This window comes from Calliphora vicina, chromosome X (assembly GCF_958450345.1).
Source record: "Calliphora vicina chromosome X, idCalVici1.1, whole genome shotgun sequence".
Taxonomy (NCBI): domain Eukaryota; kingdom Metazoa; phylum Arthropoda; class Insecta; order Diptera; family Calliphoridae; genus Calliphora; species Calliphora vicina.
The window spans coordinates 4,567,147-4,589,165 of NC_088785.1; the positions used below are offsets into that span (position 1 = coordinate 4,567,147).

At 33.1% G+C, this 22,019-nt stretch overlaps 2 protein-coding genes across 2 annotated transcripts in view; both read right to left on the minus strand.

The window, feature by feature from the left end:
- PIP4K (phosphatidylinositol 5-phosphate 4-kinase) overlaps positions 1-10,975 on the minus strand; it is a 47,416-nt gene extending 36,441 nt beyond the window's left edge. Inside the window, exons 1-3 of the mRNA XM_065514701.1 lie at positions 10,762-10,975; positions 1,294-1,479; positions 848-945 (exon numbers count right to left, since the gene is read on the minus strand). Of these exons, the coding sequence (XP_065370773.1) occupies positions 848-945; positions 1,294-1,431 (236 nt within the window). The 5' untranslated portion in view covers positions 1,432-1,479; positions 10,762-10,975. The remainder of the gene's footprint in view (positions 1-847; positions 946-1,293; positions 1,480-10,761) is intronic.
- Positions 10,976-16,285: 5,310 nt separating this feature from the next.
- Positions 16,286-17,302, minus strand: LOC135962800 (uncharacterized). The gene has a single exon (XM_065514693.1). The coding sequence runs from the start codon at positions 17,300-17,302 to the stop codon at positions 16,286-16,288; it is 1,017 nt and encodes a 338-aa protein (XP_065370765.1).
- Positions 17,303-22,019: the final 4,717 nt, after the last annotated feature.

Consider the following 22,019-nt stretch of genomic DNA (forward strand, 5'->3'; position numbering starts at 1 on the left):
AACTAGTACGTCACACAGTGAAGGAATTTCTAAAAAATGCAAGTAAATCTGTGATTTCTAATCCGAAAGTCATAATTTATACCAGAATCGGGTTAGATAAGTTAAAGCTTTAAATCTGTACCATATAGAGCAACGGGCGGGGTCAATATTCTCCAAAAAACTAACGTATACGCAAAATTTAAATAATGCCGAATCTCTTTCGGCTTCTGCTGATATTGCAGATGCACGGGTTAGTTCTATAGGCCTCTTAAAAGTGTATCCTAGCTCATTATATCCAAGTGAATCTGTAATTTCTAATCCGAAAGTCATAATTTATAGCAGAATCTGGTTAGATAAGTTTAAGATTTAAAGCTGTACCTTATAGAGCAACGGGCGGGGTCACTATTCTCCAAAAAACTCACGTATACGCAAAATTGAAATAATGCCGAATCTCTTTCGGACTACCAGTCTAGGAATAACATATATATTTCCATTTTATTGTTAATTACCTCACTCTGTGACGGGTATATTGAAATATGAGGTTTGAGTTCTACCAAACGATCGGCATTACAAATCAAACTATCCTAACTCACCCATTTATAGACCGATCTTCCTGATTGTCCTTAGCAACCGAAACGGGAATATACGCGATATATTGACTTATCAAATGTTATTTGGGGCTGCGAAAATACAACAACAGACGGACATCGCTATATAGAGGATCCGCTATCTATAATGATCCAGAATATATATACTTTAAGGGCAATGTTGGAAATATAATTGTAGAAATTAGAAATGGAATCACAAACTTATATGGTGAAGGGTATAAGAATATTTCTAACAATAAATACATAGTAATTATACTTACTTATTAAATAAATGATTATCAACTTTAATTTTGGAAAACGCCCGAAAATCATCGGGCAAAAGCATCACAGGTATATTTACATGACTCAGTTCATTTATCTGAAAATAAATTTTGTGTACAAAACAATGGCAAAAGTATTAGTATATTAGTATTAGTCTTATTTTTTATAACAAATTATTTATCCTTTTTCTGCCCTTTATCTAAATCTATTGTTTTATACATGTAAGGGATTCTATAGCAAACAAATTTGTAATTCAATTAAAAATATTTCCAATAGTATACAAACAATTTCTGGACAAATTGTTAAGTTCATGATTTCCAGTTATATTTTGAACCCGCTTGTAAATATTTAATTTGTTTACCTTTTTTCTTACATTTATAAATAGGTAAGTTTTTTTTTCGAAAAAAAGAGGGCAGAAAAAGTGCAACAATTTAATAAGACTTACTGTATGATTTATGCCCCACATAAAAACACTGAGTATAGGTTCATTAGCACGAAAAAGTTTAACCTTTTGATGCTTGACCCGAAAATGTTTTTTCTTCAGAATATGTGGATGTGAAGAAGTTGAAGCCTTTTTATCCATTATGCTTGTGGATTATTTAGAATTATTAGTTTTGTATTGTGTTTATAGCTACAAAGAGAAAATAATTTCCAATATGTAGTAAAAATAACAGAAAGTGGTAAAAATAAAAACTTGTTCCTATATAGATTTGCTTTGGATAGGTCTTATTTTGTTCATTAGAAAATTATCTACAAATGTTCAGAAAATTATATTTAAATAGGGAATATTTTTAAGATATTGGAAAAAGTACCATTCTTTACTCAATTTTACAACATTCAATCGGGTTCTAGTTATCCGATTGCACTTAAATTTTGCAGTAGCTAGTTTTAGCTACTAATGAACAAAATAAGACCGGATGAAAAGCAAATCTATTTTTTAAGGGCATGTGTCCATAGTCGCCACTCATCCCTCAGTTTTTAACTTAAATTATTTCAGAACATATAGTGAGATGGTGTTACTATATCCTATTTTTCCATAGTGCCCATTCATCCCTCAGAGAAACATGTAAAATTACACTTTTTTTTAGTTTTCCACCTTAAATTATTTCTGTTCTGAAATTATTTCCGAAGTATCACTACCAGAATTCTATAGGCCGTTTTCTAGGCTACTAATCGTATATAGTGTGATAGTGGTGCTATTTCCAGTTTATCCATTAAACACACATACCTAATAAATAAATTAAAAGTGTTTGGTGTCATTATCATGCTGAAAAACCCATCGATTAGGTATTTCCCATTCGACTTATTGAAGAATATGGTTAGCTAAAATGTCCATGTAAACAAAAGCATTCCTCTAGGCTTGCTAAGTTATGGTTTCAAAAAAAAACAAAAAACAACAAAGTGCTTATCCTAGATTGGCTCCCCTAGTCTCCGGACTTAAACCCCATTGAGCATTTGTGGGGAATTCTTCAAAATAAAACAGGGCCATATAAGAGTAAAAATAAAGACGATATGTGGCAACAAATCCAGGAAGCATGATATTCTATACCCCGGAAACTTGTGCTAATCTTGCTGGATCTATGCAACACAGATGCAAGGAGGTAATTATAATAAAACGAGCATCTACTAAATATTAATATAACATTGAAAAATTAAGTTATGTTATTGATTAAAATTCTTTTTCTTTCTGTTAGACTAATTGAAATTCCTTTTTGTTTATGCATAAAATTTTGTTATTTATGAGTCTGTAAATAAAAATTTAAGATAAACTGACAACTAAATGTCGTCCCTATTATTTATTCCAACTTGTTATATAAAACAAAAAAATCAGTCAATAAGCTGTGGCAAATATAAAACCAGATGAAAAGAGGCTAAATTAGTTGTTTTATTGTACATATATAAATAAAAAATATATAAACATTATTAATTTAATAACATTTTGCACATTAAAAATAAGCCAAAATTCCCAAAAAGGTTCAAATCAAGATAAATCCAAGGCTAAAGAACTTTATATGGTTAACGGCCATTTTCACAATGTATGATTAAAAGTTAACGTGAACTTTAACCGCAAGTTAGGCTAATATGAATTTCACAATGTACGATTAATTCTTAACTGACACTATTTAACAACAAAGTTGCTGTTAAATATAACCGAATAAATTTCGACGGTTAGCATCTTAATTGTAAGAAATATAATAAAAGAACATGGAAAAACATTTATATTTTTGTAATATTTATAATTTTTAAAAGTGTAAAGCGAAGAAAAGTAAATTTTGCACGGGGTGATACATATACCACCCGGATATTGCACATACAAACCAAACAACAAATGTGCACTTTTCCTTGTTGGTTTTCAGTAATTGTTGTTCAGTTTGTTCTGTAAATTTTACAGTTAGATACCTTAATATTTTTGAGTTTTATACGTTTTTTTATTATACCACTAATAAAACACAAATTATTATTTTTTATGCCGTCTTTTAGACAATTTTTTATATTTCAATCTATCATTACACTATTTTTCGTAAGCAAATGTATGCATTATCGCCATACTTTCTACTGAATGCTTTGGTTAAGTAATCAAATGATGGTGAAACGTAAATCGGTAACCGTTGGTTAAATGGTCTCCGTTAAACAAACCGACAGTTAGTTAATTTTCCGGTTAAAATGAAATAATCGTACATTGTGAAAATGGCCGTAAGAAACATTTTAGTGTAACATGTAAGGTCGATTCATTTCGTTGGGTCCTTCGAAAGAACGATCTAAATTGCACATAAAAAGCTCTTTGTAAGCACAAAGGATTAAAAATTCGATATGTGTGTGAAGTTAGCTCCGACAGTTAGCTCCGTTTTTTCACATTATCTATGTTAATGTGTGAACTAACATACCTCGTACTCAAAGACTGCTTGGTTAACAGAGCTTCATTATATTCAGCTCATTTATCATTTTTTGATTTAAAACAAAAAAAAATGATTTTCACATTTTGTTGGCTTTCCGCCATATTAGGACTAGATCGAGCACAATTCCAAAATTTAACAATTTTTTCCAAATTTCCATCTGCCCTTTTAACAAATAAATATATCTACAGTGACTCTCATTAATATTCGTTTTTTATATATCAGTTTTTGAAATCCGAAATTTCTTAATGAATACAATGACATCTTATTAATGTTTATTTTACAACAGAAATGCATGCTTCATTAATATTCAGTTTTTTAGTTTTACCATAAAATTCACCGGTGTAAATCTGCATATTTACATAAATTATTTGTAAAATTGGGATACACTTATTAATTAACCTCAAACAAATAATGTTAGCTGAATAAACATTGTCATTCTCAAGTTTCTTTTTTATAAAAGCCGCGGTGGGTCGAAAAGGTAAAAAAAATTCTTCGGTAGATCAAATAAAATTAGTGATTTTCATTACAAAAAAGGAAAAAATATAAATATATTGCTGAAATATTGAATATGAAGCCGAATACTGTCGGTGACATTATCCGAAGATATAAAAACCAAGTGCCCCCAAAAATGTTACTGAAGTTAAGGCTGAATTTGGAAAGACAGTTTCAGAAGCAACAATAAGACGCGCCATTAATAAATAAGGGTTCAACGGCCGTTTGCTAAGGAGCATATAAAAAAGGTGTAAATTGGTGGGAACACGTAATTTTTCTCGATGAAAGCAAATTTAACTTGTTTGTAAGTGATGGAAAAACTATGGTGTGGCGGAAGCCGAATTAGGAGTTAAAAGGAAAAAATATTACTCCAACAGTTTAGCATGGAGGATGATGTGTAATGGTTTGCGGCTGCATATCAGTGAAAGCAGTTGGGAAACTGTTATTTATCGAAACATTATGAACAAGGATTTTTATTTGAACATTTTGAAAGACAATTTGAAACAATCTGCAGAAAAAATTGTAATTTCAAGAACTTTCGAATTTTATAAGGACAACGACCCTAAGCGTAAAGCCCACGTTGTTCGTGAGGGGTTGCTTTATAATTGCCTAAAGGTGATTAATACGCCTTCTCAGTCCCCAGACCCTAAGCGTAAAGCCCACGTTGTTCGTGAGTGGTTGCTTTATAATTGCCAAAAGGTGATTAATACGCCTTCTCAGTCCCCAGACATGAATCCCATAGAAAAGGTATGGTCGCCGAGACCTCGGAAATCCCGTTTCTTCGAAAAACGAACTCAAAAAAAGGCTGCAGGAAGAATGGGATAAAATCAGTGTTGATTACTTGCAAAAAATGATTTATAACATGTCAAATCATCTTTTTTTTAATTTATTTAGATTTTTATTTAAACAATCATGTTATATGTGCTAAAAAAACCGAATATTAATGAAGTGTGAATTATTTAAGTTTCTTTGTTTTTGTTGTTATTTATGTTGTTTGTTCAATATTCAATATTCAGAATTCTGAAATAAGTTTTTTTTTATATCTTAATATGACATATGAATAAAAAAATAATTTCACCGTTTTTTTTTTATTGTCTGTTAATTTTGTTGACTTTTAATAACTCGAATAAAAAAACCGAATATTAATGAGAGTCACTGTATATAAATAAAAATCAAATGAGGAGCAGCAGAACAAAGGGTACTTTTTCGCATTTTTTCAAAAATTGTTTTTTTTTTTGGTATTTTTATAATATTTGGGTTGAAATCTTATAGAAACCATCAAGTAAGCAAAATTTGTTTACTAAGTAAATGGGTTCTAAAAAAATTTGTGCTTAACAAAACGTACGACACTATTATAAAACGTAAACAAATATTTAATTTCAATGTGTAATTTGTTTGTATATTAGATTGTAGTCCAATTACATTTGAGCGCCGGTTAACAATGTTTTGGTTTGTATCATTTTTGAAGATATGTTTTCTGGGTTGAGTTTTACGCGATGTTCACTATTTTGATAATGGCATGTGATATAGATCTAAATTCATTGATGCTATTACAGCAGTTTTCTTCCTTATTTGATAATTATTTAGCAACTGTCAATATTATGTAAAAATGGATTTAGTTGTGTTGAGTGAATGTATTGTAGATTACAAGTAGTTGGTTATATCATTGTAATAAGCTTGTGAGTTGAATTTTCATTGCTTCAAACATTTTCTTTATATTGATAGAGACAGATAACATTTCATTTATATCTACTGCGCATAAAAGTTTTTATCGTTTGGTTTGTGGAAATTTCATTGTTTTTTTCTAAACTCAGATTGATTATAGAGAGGGAATGGTCTTGATCATCAGGACTGGCACTCTTAATAATGTCATTCCCATCTGTTATCTCATTCTTAAGTTTTTGACGGGCTAATCTTAATATTGTTCTTTTCTGTGTTCATAGTCATGTGTCATTTGCTTTGTTTTCTTGTAATTTATTCGGCTTTTTTTTATTTTCCGTCAGGTTGTCTTTCAGTTATTTTTGCTCCTAATATGAATGATAAAATTTTGGTTATCATTGATCCTCTTATGCTTTTTTGGCTACTATCAATCGTGGTTCTTTATGGGGTAATTAATGTAAACATTGTTAATGGATTTTTTTCTATTGTCATATGATTTTCTGCATTCTTAGTCATTGTCATGTTAATTTATTTTCATTCTCTTGTTGTGGATTTTATGAGACTGTCTTGACTGTGTTATGTTTGTGAATTCATCAAGTGTTGTTTAGTAAGCTGTCGTGTTGTTTTGAGTTACATTTAGAGTTTGATTTACATGTTGCACTAGTGCAATTGGATGGGGCGCCAAAATAGTATATACGTTTGAAGTTTAATTTGCGGATAGTGTGTAGACATTGATTTGTGAACTGTGATAAGTACCCTTCCGATGAATTAATCATTCTCTCATAAATTTATTCGAACTTGTTTTGATTATTGTTTGAATCACTTATGATATTATGATTTGTGTATTGTAATTGATTATTAGATATTCACCCTTTTGATGACATTGTTTGTCATATAGGTTCGTCCCTCTAGTGTTTATATCTCTAAAGGTGGTATCAACTAATTGACATTCAGTGACTAATACTTAAATACATATACATATATTTGGCCCTTATAGTTTCTAGGTTGTAATGAGTACCTTGCTTTCTTTTTTACTTTGTTGGTTATTTCTGTTACACATATACTTTATCAAATTTCTCTTTTTTACTATTGGAAACTAGTTTTTCTTATCAAGTTGCTAATTAACTGACATCAATTAAAGAATCATTATCTAATAATGATGATTTATAATATAATATGTTGGAGTTTAAGTTTTGACTTTGTTCAATTTTATTTATAATAATTATTTAAATTATATCACAATTTTAATTTAATTTATTTTATATTTAAATTATTTAATGTAAAATATTTTCTTAAGTAGAAATTTATAACCGATTATGGCCAATAAGGCTAGGTTGTTAAAAATAAATAATAAATAAAAAAATAAAAAAAACATTCATTTATAATATTATCGTTAAAAAAAACGCATAAAAAACATACTTTTGAATTTTGTTTTTAACAAAACGTACTTTTTTTCTTTATTTTTTTAACAAAAGGTTCTTTTTCCGATATTAAAATGGATTTAAATCAAACATTCTTAGCATTTAATATCATTCCCACGACAGCCGGTTCTTCGCCGGATGACCCGAACTCACTCGGCCAAGGGCTGTCAACTCAGAAATCACTGCTGCTACAACAACAACAACAATAACATTTAATGTAGTGACTTATGGCAGTTAGATGTATCTATTGATAAGTAAGAAACTTGTTACCATTTCCAGGTTCATGCAGTTTTTTAAGGAGGCGAAATAAATAAAACTCATTTTCCCAAAAATTTTAAAAGTGCGAAAAAGTATCTTTTGTTCTGCGGCTCCACAAATGTCGTTCGTTGGTAATTGCATCAGTTGAGAAGACATTTGATTTTTATTTATATAGAAGATTGAAGATTATCCAGAACGTACAGCTGGTATCATTAAAGGATAGAAGTTGTGTCATTACACCAGAGTAATAAAAACGAACAATCAATTTCGAACAATAATTACTTAAAAAAGACTATTATGGAGAAGTAGGAAAATATTCCAAATCGACACAAATCAGATATATGTCAGAATTTTTTCTTTTTTACTTAATGTTAATTTGTATACAACATGTTATTGAATTTATATATATTTTCTCTTAGTAATTTTATATATATTTTCGTCTTTTTAAACATTAAATTGTTTAGACACAGGTGCCCCATTTTAACAGAAACACAACTTTTCAGGAGAGCTAAAAAACTGTTTTTTTTTTTCGCGTATTACTTGAGTTATTAAAATTTGGTATTTTACAATATTTTTTAAAAGCAACTATTGAATCTCACATGTAATTAGTTTTAAAAATTTTGCATTATTGTGGACTTTATGAAAGATAGAGGGTTTGCTTTTCAAAAATATTCAATGTGTATGTATGAATATGATCAGATAGAGGGGTTTTGCATTTTAATAAAAATATATTATTTTGATTTCATTTATGCCATCTGTCATTTTTTAACGTAATTTATTTAAGATAACGGCTAATTTAATATTAGTGGTTAGTTTGTCGAACGTTTTATGCTAATAATTACATAAGATAAAAAAATAAACAATATTAAATAAAAAGTTAAAGAAAAAAAGTTTTATTGGTTCAAATCTTGCAAATTCATCCACTTATTTGGCTGAGGTGTATAAATAAGGTCGAATACGAACAGGCAGATCAATGTGATCTGTATCAAAATTTTATTTATATTTTATAGTATCATCTGGAACATACAGTGGTGGCCACCAATTTAAGACAAATACTTGAATTTTTTTCATCAACTGAATTTTAAGTGCGATAGATCCAAAATAAAAGGACCTCTAAGGGTATGAAATTTATTATTAATGTTTCTAGTTTCTGAAAAATGTTTGGAAAAATCGGTAAAACATATATGGACAAAGATATGTGGAAATACGTTGACCCACCTCAGCGAACATCCGCTGTTAATAACATGATATGACCGAAACTAATGGAACTAAAAATACGAAATTTGGTCCGAATGTTTTATAATAATAAAATTATAATGATATAAATGTGAGAAAATGTGTTTATTTAAAAAAAATTTTTTTTGGTCAAGTTGTAGAAAAATTTGATGTGTTCGTGGTGAATATGTATGAATTGACACAGTCGAATAAAACACACTTGTGTGTTAAAACAGTCCTCATGCATACATATTTGTGGAAATATTTGAAAAAATAATTGCCAATCCCGTGGAATTTAGCAAACAATTTTTGTCTTAAATTCCTGGCCACCACTGTATGTATAAAACCGATCATAAATTAGACACAGTAGGATCGTTCTTTACTCGTCCTGGTCTAATAGAAGAAAAAACATAAGTTTGTCATCATTGTAATTATTAAAGAAACCATAATTTAAATATTCTGCGTCAAACGCTTTTTTTAAGATCTCATTGTGAATTTGAACAGCCATCCTGGCTTCTCTAGTAATTCAAACTTAATCGATTGACAATTGTATAGATTGATTTTGCAATTTAATCTCGATCTTCTCTAAGAACTTCTGTTCAACAACTTTATTATTATCCGCAGCAACATTGGATAGAGCTTTAGATAAATAATAGTTGCGGTTTTGGTAGCCATAATCATGATGATGACACTTTAAAAGTAGAAACTTTTTTAAGCAAATTCCAACATAAACCATTTATTTTTATTCCATGGACCTTATATTCCAAAAACAAAAAGGTAAAATATGTTCATGGTAATTCAATTCAGAACCGACTTTCGCTATTTTAATAAAATGTAAAATTCATATTCATCATGCAAACATTAGTAAGAAAACATGAAGAAATTATTCCAAAAAAAATTTTAAAAGACAGAGGGTTTTGCATTCGGAAAAAGTTAATTGAAATATTGATGGCCATGTAAAATTCAGCATCATGTTGTTAAATATTGTGAAGATTGCTGCAGAATGGGTCATAGTTCTCATAGTACAAACACTGCTGATATTAATTTAAAATCATAAAACTTCTAAAACTATTGGTTTCCTGATAAAATTCAAAACAAATAAGTTTCATATTTGCAGTTATCATACTTGATCATAGCATCCATAAGAACTCACTTTCGAAAAATACTTTTAAGTGAAAAAATTTCTCAAGATTTCCAGTAATGACACAAAATCCATACAAATAATTTAAATGTAATTTGAAATATAAACCCAATTTTAAGATGACAGTACACAATACACATTCATATACATACGTATTCAGTACATAATAGGTTACATATCAGCCTTATAAAGCCCACTTCCATAAGAATTTCCTTCATCAATATTGTAATACAAAATTAACAAATCTCTTAAAAACGTTTAGTAAAGAAATAAAATTCGGTGCAACTATATTTTTTTGGACATATGAAATACATTCCTATGAACTATTATAATTGCTCAAAAATAATTGTCGATATGACGGCTAGTCCTTAATTTTTTTATTATAAAAGTTTGTAATCGTTGTAAATGTTGTAGCGTATCGAATACAAGTTGTTGTTTCTATTTATTTTTAATTACTATTAAAAACTTTATTAATGGTTAATTTTGTATCTATTTTTAAAAAATTACACTAGACCGACTAAAGCACAATCAATTTAAAGCGATATAAATAAGTATCCATAATGGTGTTTAAAGATCTTTCATATCAACGGTGCACACAACGAAGGCGATGTTCGACATAGTCTCGAGTCCCTCGGGTGCAGGGACTTCATAATAGATAGTCCCTGGTTCCGAATAAGGGCCGGTCATATAAAGAATATGTGTTATTAACAGTAAAGTAAATTATTCAAATTCAATATATGAATATTTCTTTATGTATATATATATATTGTATACCTATATATATATATATACATTTTATTAAGTAGAAAATAAACTTGAATTTCTTCTACCTTTTTGATCATTTTTTGCCGTAAACTAAATTGGAATTTTGTTCAAACTTCCGTACATATCGACATTTTTGTATTGCCCGCACTTCATATTATTTATGAGCATTAAACAATATTAAATATACCCGAAATATTTATTTTCCATTTAATACCCAAAAAAACAAAAGCACAACATTAATAAATTTTAATTTCGTGATACAACTGAGTGATGGTTCATTTCCGATAACAAGTAAAACAATAAAATGTGGTTGGCCACGCAATTGTTGGCAACAGCTTCTACACGGGAAATACACTGAAGACGTAATTAGTTTATACGTTCCGTAACGAATCAACTGTTTGGCTATGGGATATTTTATTAAAATTTTTGTAACAAATATTATTAAGTAGAAATTTATGAACGATTATTACGATGATTATTTTAAATAAAAAATCAAATGTCGTTCGTTGGTAATTGCATCAGTTGAGAACGGCCAGACCGATTTAGACAATTTTTTTAAATGATGGTCATAGTCCAACAGGTTTTTACGGAATGAAAAATTGCCCTTGCCCACGCCCACTTTTTTCGATTTATCTAAAATCAGAAAACGGCTACACCGATTTGGATAATTTTTTGTTTAAATGTTCGTAGTTATCCAATTTAAAAATATCTAAATTCGTTAATAACTTGACCAATAAGCGTAAAATCAAGAAAAGGAGCTCGATGTGTGATCACTCATATTTCCGGCCAAAAATCGATTTTTTATATAAAAACTCAAAATATCTAAATTCGCTAATAACTTGGTCAATGATGAGTTGAAGAGCTACGGGTATAGGAATCTGGCTTGGAATTATTTAATACTCTCAGAGTCCGTAGAAAACAAAATAATTTATTTTGTTTTCTCGAGAACGATTTGCAAACCCCAATAGAAAATGAAAATAGAAAATAAATAAAAAGACAAAGTATTAGGATTTAGGATGAATATTTTCTTTATTTGGAGAAGTGCTGGTTTACCTCTTAATTTGACTGTTGAACAGGAATAGACAGAATTTTAGTTAGGAGAACCTACGGAAACATCATTTAGACATTTCGACCATTTTCAGGATATATGCAACACGAAATAAAATAAGTCATCCTGGTCATGTCTAAATGTTGCTTCTGAAATGAAATAAAAATATTTAGAATTTCAGAAAATTAAATTTTTACAATGTTTGGATTTCTTTTTATAATATATGGAAATAATTTTAAATACAAATATAAGAAGTAATTCATTAATTAGGTTTACAAATATGTATAATGTTTAGTTAAAATAGAATTTCATGCAAATGTAATACATATATATATAAAGTAAATTTAAATAGGTGAACGTTTAGTGTTCTGCTTGGATTTGACTATCAGTGCATTTATTTTTGAATTAAATTGTACACGGACCATAGATGGTCCATCCAAACAAAGTACTTTGGGCAGTAGGGAAGTCGGCTCTTGATATAACCCCTTGGCTAATAATTTTTGGATATAAATCTACGCCAATCAAAATGTCCAGGGAAGCGGATTCAAAGAATTTCGAATCGGCGAGGAAAATATCACGAAAATTCTTTTTATAGGATTCTGGAAGCGATTGAGGTGGAGTACGCGATGTTATGAGATCATCGACCATGTACCCTCAATTTTCGAAGAGGAATCGAACTGTGACTTTAGAACGATCGGACAAATCGTTTCCTCGTTTAGGGAGTACGCTACTACACTCAATGGCCCATAATCATAGTCAGAAATAAAGTATATTTTAATAGAAATAAAGTCGTCTTTACTTAAGAGTGGACTTTAGGTCTACCATAGACAAGTTAAAGTATATTTTTAACGTTAAAGTCGACTGTAAATATAAAACAAGCTGAAGCTGTTATTAACTCAGTTAACAACAGCATCAGCTGTTCTTCGCCATGTAAAAAAGTTCGGCAAAAAGTAAAAAAAAATTAAGTTACAAGAATTTGGGAGAGATTTTGCAATTATTGAACAGTTATCAATAAAATTAGTACCAAAATATTCTAAATATGATACTAATCTTATCTTTTCCATTTTTCCACCACAAAAAACTTTTTTTTTTTAGTTTTCCTGGTTACTTTTATTGTTTTAATTTTCTATGTCAGCTGTTCAGCGGTGCCACTTGTCTGCATTTCCTTGTATATTGTATGAAAACATTTTCTACATGTGAGGTGACACCCAGTAAAAGTCGGTTCAATTTAAAACATACTTTAATTTTGACTATAGTTGGGAAATAACATAAAGTGGGTTTTTAATTTAAAGTTGTTTTTAAAAAGAACCGACTTTAGTGTTTGACTATGATTATGGGCCAATCTATCTACTAAACTCTTCGAAACACGACTGACTGGCGAACCTGAATCTAGCAAGCACCGGGCATGTGAAGTAGTGGATCCAATTTTAACCAGAACAGTTGGAAGGAGAATAACCGTGTTTCGCGGGCAACATAATTAATTTGACTATCGGTCTCGTCAATAAACCTCGCTGGGTCAAAACATCGGCTTCGCGAACCCTTTTATCAGAACCAGGATATATCTTAGAAACCCTACCAAGGCGCCACGAATTTGGCGGTAAATTTTCATCCTTGATCACTACCAGTGCTCATTCTTGTAGATCAATCTCTGGCCTTTGCCATTTAAGCCTCTTACTCATTTCCTTCAAGTATTCATGTTTCCATCGGAAGCAAAAGTTTTGATGAACCATTTTCAATCTTTGCCAACGATTTATCAAGGATATAGAGGAATAGTTTACATGAGGATCGATAGGTGATAGGATCGGATTGCCTATTAAAAAGTGACCGGGGGTAAGCGCGCAGAGATCCGTGGGATCAGTGGATATAGGAGAAATAGGGGGCTAATTTAGACATGCTTCAATTTTGGAAAGTAAAGTTGAGAGCTCTTCATTTGTATATTTGTAGCATCCAACGATTTTCCGTAAATGGGTTTTGAAGCTTTTCACTCCAGCTTCCCATAATCCACCCATATGAGGAGCTCCAGCTGGAATGAAATGCCACGAGATGTTTTGATGAGCATAGTCGGACAGAATACGCTCTTGTGAAGTTTGGATGAACTCTTTTGCAAGTATTTTGGAAGCTCCAACGAATGTAGTACCGTTATCGGAATGTATGTGCAGAGGATAACCTCGTCGAGAAACAAAACGGCTGAAAGCGGCCAAAAACGACTGAGTGGATAAGTCTGTTATGGCTTCTAAGTGGATTGCTTTGGTGGAAAAACAAACAAACACACACACGTATCCTTTTGAGATCCGACAAGCACGGCCGGAGTAACTTTTCACGTCGAATGGTCCCGCGAAATCTAAGTCAGTATGCGTGAATGGTCTAGAAATTTCTGTACGTTCGGAAGGTAATGCCGCCATTATTTGCTTTTGACATCGCTTTTTGTAAATTACGCATATCTTACACTTGTTGATAGTGGCTTTTATCAAATTTTTGACCTTCGAAATCCAATATTGTGTACGTAAAAGTCGTAAAACTAGCTGATTCAAACCATGTAGCGTTATTTCATGGATAAATTTCACTAAAAGTCTGAAATATTGACAATTGTAAGGAATAATTATCGGATGTTTCTCGTTGTAAGTCAACCCTGACGTGGATTCCAGCCTACCGCATGATCGAATTATTCCTTCTTGGTCAATAGAGGGGTTTAAATTTAGTAAATTAATAGATTTTGGAACTATTTGTCTGTCAGAAAGATTCTTGTATTCATTCGGATAGTTGACTTTCTGGTTGATGCGAACAAGTTGGTCTCGAACAAAACTAATTTCGGAATTTGATAGAATTAAGGAATCCTTTAAGAAGTTGGAACGGAATCTTGGATGAGTTCTATAGAAAAATCGATATACGTAGGCCATAACTCTGACAGCCCGATTAAAAGAGGAAAAACGATCTAAAGTATCTTCAAAACTTGTAAAGTAAGAAAATAGTACTTTTACGGGTTTAATTTCCAAATTAGTAACATACATATTAGATGAATCGGATCGAGGCCATTTTGATTCTTCTTCCTTGAGCCATAAGGGACCAAACCACCAAGCGTTGTCTTCTAACAGGTCTTGTGGACTTAAACCTCGACTTGCCAGATCAGCAGGGTTATCTTCGGAATTCACATGTTTCCATTGGGAATAGTTTACGACCTGTGAGATTTTCGAAACTCGGTTGGCTACAAAGGTTAGGTTATGTTACGTGGGTTGCTCGCAATTTAGCGAGTTCACTCGGAGGCGTTGTGGCCCATTGTGGTACCCTTCGAAATACTATTCCCTTATGCTGAAAATTCATACATAAAGTGAGAATAGTAAGAAGTCTAATCGAATTCCTGCTAAGAGACAAAAGACTCCTAGTTCTATCCTCTGTCAGATTGGGCCAGAGCATTCTGGATATTCTACAAGTGATGATATTTGACCACCTGAGTTCCGTCTCGCTCAAGGCCCATTCATCTATCAATTTCGATACTGTCACCAGGGGAGTGTGAATATCCCTTTGCGCTGGAGATACGTCCAGGGATGACCCGTTGGTTGCGCACTCATCAGATACTTCATTTCCCCGGATGCCCTCGTGTCCTGGAACCCATATCAACTCGACGTGATGTTGTGTCAGTTGTGCCAGTGATTTGATACAATTGAGAAGACATTTCGACCTGATCACGTTGGAGTTAAGAGCATTGATTGATGCAAGGCTGTCCAAGTAGATGTGTATAGTCGAATTTTCGAGATTCAGTTCCCGGATTCTTCTCGCGGCTGTATCGATGGCATAAATTTCTGTCTGGAAAACCGTGCAGGTATCGGGTAATCGAATAGACATCAAAAGGTCCAGCTCATCTGAGAAGATTCCCGAGCTCGTGCCTCTTTCTGTCTTTGAACCATCAGTGTTAATTGAGATCACGTCATCCCTTAGGACAGAGTTCGCGGCCCAATCATCCCTTGTCTGTTCTGTCAAAATTCGGTGTAGGTATTATGTAGTCCGTTTCTCGCCCTATGATTGGCCGCCTATCTTTTGTAGGATGGTGCCATGACCAATACGATCATGCTTCAGTCCGCTCGACTGCTTAAGTCGTATAGCAGACTTAGCAGAAATGCATTTGATATATATATCAAGGGGAGTTATATTTAGCATCGTCTCTAGACTGGTCTGAGGGGTGGAATTCATAGAGCCAGTAATTGCAAGACATGCTAATCTTTGCACCTTGTTTAGAATAGAAAGATGAGTCTTAGAGAGCTTAGAGTCCAAAATTACGCCAAGATATTTGGCTTCGCTTGAAAAAAGTACCATCCAGTCGTGGAGGTCTGAATTCTGGAGTTTTATATCTCCTGGTGAAAAGAACCAGTTCGGTCTTGGCAGGGTTAACACCTAGACCGTTTTCCTTGGCCCATGATAGCAGAACGCTGAGAGCTGATTCCATGAGTTCACTTATTGTGGGAAGAAACTTCCCTTGAATAAGAAGCACAACGTCGTCAGCATATGCGACTACTTTGGTGCCTATCCTGCTGAGCCTGAAAAGGATTTTATTTACGACAAGATTCCACAGAAGTGGAGAGATGACACCACTTTGTGGTGTGCCTCTTGTCACAGTGTGTCTCCATAAGCAGTTCCAAAGTTTCGGTACTACTTTCAGTAAAGTTACCATCCGGCTTCATCAGGAATCCAGGCGTACCAGGATCTTTGGATAGTACCTTTCGTATACGCGATGCCTCCGTGGTATTCTCCAGTTCCTCACAGAAACGCTCCCAAGATTCCTTTTTTTCCCGTCTGGTTTCCCTATTGAAAGTGTTGAAGCTTTGACGATAATCGTCCCAGCTCAACAAGTCTTGGTCCCTCTTCGCCTTAATAAAAAGTTTTCTACATTCCCTTCTTAGCTGCATTAGTCTAGGATTCCACCATTGTTGCCGGAATCTCCTAGGTCCCTGCCGCTCCCTACACGAAGCATAGTAGGCTTCCCTTAATGACCTGGATAGAAAATCTACCGAGTCGTCCAAGTCCCGTGTACCATTTAGTCCATCCATTGCTGGAGGTGGTATGGTGTCACTAAGATTACTGAATTTGACCCAGTCGGTTTTCCTAGGATTTCTAAAGGGTTTTTCCCTATCCAGTGTAAGCTGTATCGTAAAAACTATCCTGTGGTGATCGGAGAAAGAGCACTCGAGTGATACTCTCCAATCAAGAATTCTAACTGAGTCAGTGTTCCCTACCAAAGTAATATCAATGACCTGCTCCCTGATCCTATTGAAGAACGTTGGTCTATTACCCTTATTGCAAACACTTAGGTTAGTAGATAGAAGGTATTGAAGTAAACACTCACCCCTGTCATTTATATCCGAGCTCCCCCACAGAGTATGATGGGCATTAGCACCGCATCCTATGATGAAATCATGGCACCTTGTGTTACAACAGACTACAAGTGTGGGTACGGCACGTGAGGGCGGATTAACATCGAGTAGAGGAGATTGCGGAGTACTCACGTTACCCTTGGAGATTTTAGCACCCTCGACCAAGGACATAGCGCCGTCTTTTACATCTGACATTTCATGGGGGGGGGTGTTGGTTTTGGCAGTTTATACCTCTACCATAGGTAAGAAAAAATAAGACAGCCGCTCCACAGGAGTCAGACGCAGACCAGGATGCCGCTCAATGTGAGTCAGACGCATCCTGGATTTGAGTTTCTACCAAAAACATTCGGACTGACAGAACCAGATTGTACTTTCCAGCCGCCCTTAACATAGGGAACAGACGCCAGATGGTACGGTTATGTTGCTTAGGTAACCCAACCACAGTCCCGGACCGACATCAAAAATGCAGACAGAGGAATTTGGTAGCCGCCCTAACTAAGGGAAGAGACGCTACCAGTTGAGGTCGTGATCGCTAGACGACCGAAGATGGTCATTTACCCCATAGCCGCTCTTAACATAGTGGACAGACGCTGTGAGGTATGGGGAGGGTAGTTCTTAAGCCCCTGCACCATGCCCGAACACTCAAGGTGACTACCCACAGCAGGGTTAACCAGGAACAAAGGTTAACCAGGAACAAGGAGGCTTTGCCAGCCATGACAGTACAATCTAGTCGCGGTAAAAGATTGTCTATAATCTCAGCTAGTAGAACTGCCCAACAAAGTTCTAATCTTGGAATAGATAGAGGTTTATAGGAGCCACTTTGGTTTTGGATACAATTAAATGTATAGAAATGGAACTGCCTTCGTATATACGAATATACAATGCCGCTGCGTATGCTTTTTCGGGTGCATACATCGATACACGGCGCTAACCAGCCTGCAGGATCTGGTTAGCGCCAATTTGGGACAATACCTCACTTTTCGTATAGTTTGAAGATTCTGGAAACGGATGCGCAACGAAATAGAATTCATCGGAACATGCATTCACCGAATGCCTAGTGTTTTAGTATAACTGCTATCTTCAAACTTCAAAAAATTCTCACGAAGTAAATGGTCTGGCGTAATATCTACTAAAATTTCTTGGGATTTGGATGTCCATTTTCTCAGTGAAAATCCAGCGGATTCTAAGGCTAGAGTTAGCTCATGTGTAGCTTTTATTGTATGAGAACCCGCAAGGACATCATCAACATACATAGAATTTTTAAGGATTTCACTAGCGATTGGATAACTGGATTGAACATCATTGGCTAACAGCAATAAGGTTCTTATTGCCAGATATGGCGCACAATTTACATCAAAGGTCACAGTTTTTAACTCATATTAGCCGATGGGACAGCTGGGATCAGTTCGGAACAAAATTCTTTGGTAACGAGTATGATCAGGATTTACTAAAATTTGCCAGTACATCTTTTGAATGTCGGCGTTGAAAACTAATTGGAAAAATCGCCACTTTATAATCAGAATAGTTAAATCATTTTGTAGAGTCGGTCCCATATGAAGTAACGAAGACGGAGCGGAAGCATTAAAAACTACACGAAGTTTTGTACTAACGCTATCAGGTTTAATGACGGCGTGATGTGGAAGATAATACATATTTGGACTGTCGGCAAGTTTAGATGATTCGACTTTTGACATGTGACCCGTAATTGGAATCGAAATGTCATCATTAAGTTGTGTACCTAGTACAAAGGAGCACTGATGTATGGCCTTTGCAGAAATTGAGTTATTCAACCCTGAAATCTGAGCATTAGTAGGCTGAGATGGCAGCTTAAGGGTATTAAAAATATGTTCCGAGATAAAAGTCCCCTCTGACCCAGAATCTATTAACGCACGTACCTGGTATTTTGTACCTAAATAGCAAATATTAACCCATGCAGTTCCCAATAAAAAACCCTTTGAGTTAGAAGCGAAACAGGATTGAACGCGACTTAAACTGGGACTATTAGCGGTCTGTATATTTCTGGGATTAGAGGGAGTATATGGGGCTGAGCTAGGGTTGAGTGATGAACGGCTTGAACTTGGTTCTTGACAAGACGAACTAGAATCATCGGTTTCCTTGTGAAGAAGCGTATTGCGCCTTTTTTGACATTTGAAACAACAATGTTTGCTTGTGCAATTCCTAACAGTGTGTTTTCGAAAAACAATTTAGACACATACCTTCTTTTTTGACTTCATCGAATCTTTGCTGATGATTCATTTTCAAAAATGTTGGACATTTTCGGATAGCATGGTTTTCTTTGGGACACAATTGGCATTTTGGAACAGATACATTTGTTTGGAAGCTATGAATCCTTTTACGGATTTTTGAATTTTGAATCATTAGGTTTGGAATTACTGTAGAGTTCTATAGCGGTTAGTCAAGAATTCATCTAATTCAGACCATTTTGGAATAGAGGTTTTATCCTTTAATTCCTGCTCCCATAGTGTTAGTGTACTCTCAGGAAGTCTATTGGTACATATGAAGACGAAAATGGGATCCCAACTTGCAACGTCAATATTATACTGTTTTAAAATGGATATGCAGGAGTTAAGGTCTCTTTGTAATTGCTTTAAAGTATTACCCGATTCGACAATAATGGTTTTAAGGTTGAACAAGATTTTCAACTGACCATTTACTAAAACACGTCTATTCTCAAATCGCAATCACAAATTTTGCCAAAAATCAAAAAAGTATCGTAGGCGGTCTTAATTCGATTCCAATTGGATCTCAGTTCAATACGATGGATGGTATAAACCAAATCTAAAGGGTACTGATTGTTATTAAGATCGGCCTCGAATTCAACCAGGCTATCCGCACAGCGAATAAATTGATCCAATGACATATTTAAATATATTTAAATAGTATGAAATGAAGAACTATAAAGCTTGAAAAGAACTCGAAATGAAAATCTCAGCTTTCCGAAAATTTGAACAATTTAAATCAAAATTAAACCAATTAGCAAACAAAATAAGCTACAAAAACAGTATGATTATACGGCCACTAACAAATGAAATTAAATTCCTTTTGTAGTAAGAAATATTATTGTATTAATTTATTATAATACTAGTAAATGAAGAATACAAATGACTATAGTTGCGGGGAATGTAGAAAAATCTCATAAACCAGCGTAAAACAAAATTGAAGATGTTTTCAATTAGTACTATCTGTATTGGACAATGATTGCATGTAAGGAGTTATCTGGAAGTAGGATCAGCTGTTTTAAACAAAAAATTCTTTTGAGGTCATTCACCTCTACATCACTGGAAATGAATTGACAAATTATTGGAAATACTCAAAACAATAGGTCTGTTCGTTCTTTCACAAACAAACAAACCATAAATCGTAAAGGATTGTTGTACAATTGGAATAATTGAAAGATTATTTATGGATTCCAAACAAATAATGTAATTGACAACCAGAATTATTACCCAAATAATATTGAAATTTTTAAATTAGTGAAAATTTTTGTTTTTCAACCGCCTACCAATAACAATTTAATGTAATTAAAACTATTAAATTATATCTTTGTGTTAATCTAGACAATAAATTTATAATTTTGTAAACAAAAATTATGTTTTCTATGGAAAATAACGCAATTGAATAATAGATCCGCATAGATAGTGAACAGACCTATTTATCTTTCACTTTTCATAAAGAATACGAAAACAATCCGAATTATTTCGCTAATCTCTAATTTGAATAATACCAAACAATTAAAATTGCAATTGAACGACGTTTGCCAACCCTTAAATAAAAGTATACTTCCAAATTACAATGGAACGCAGTGGAAGAGAGGATATATTTATACGGGGTTGCCGAAATTTTCCGAAACAATATAATTCTTGCTTAAATATTGGGGAAAATATTCGCAGGCAACAAACCAGCGATTTTTTGTATTAAAATTTTGATTTTTATTTATATTTCGATATAAATGCAATCAATTTAAGCATACCTCGCTATCCAACAAACAAATAATTCGATTATTTTCGCTTCATAAAAAAAATGTTTCTTAAATTAAACTCTTCAGCAACATTTATATATTTGGTAAATGTTAAGAGAGGCTTAAATGTGAGAATACACTCTCCATATCACACTCAACTGAATATCAGAAAAAAGGCTAAAGGCCTAGTTAGTTTGTACGTTCCGTTAAGAATCAGCTGTTTTGTTTTTAGCATAGGGAAAGTTGTGTATGTCGTTAGTTTTTATGTAAAGTTGCCGTTCTGTTGCGGATGAATCTGTTGAAAACAGAATTTTGTCCGCAACGTTAAGTGACAGCTAAAAACAGCTGATATCATATATACACAAAAATGCCAACAATATGAAAGCAGTGGTGCCAACATTTTTGAAAGGGAAATATTTATTATTAACAAAAGAATAAAAAATATAATATTTTCAAAAAAACATTGAAATTTAATAAAATAAATATAAATTTCTTTTAATGTACATATGTACTATGTATGTAAAAAAATTAATTTAAATTAAATCATTAACAAAAAATATATGTATGTATTTATAAAAATGTTCACAATAATATGTTGAAGGTCTAAATACAAAAAACACTAAAAATAGTAATAAAATCACCAAGATGGTTTTTTAGTTATTATTTTAAAAACAGCTGATACGATCTTACGGAAAAACTAACTACAATATAACAGCATTCAGAACGGCACAGAACAGAAACCTTACAGAACGCAAAGACTAACGGAGCCTTAAGAAAAGCTCAAGAGACCGTTGTGATAAATGAGGAGACACTTCACTCACAATTCAAGTGATATTAAAGAGACCGAATATCGAAAAAACAGAATAATTAGCATAAGAGAACACAACTAAGGGAATAAAATAACGAGTACGAAAATAAATCAAAGTAGAAATG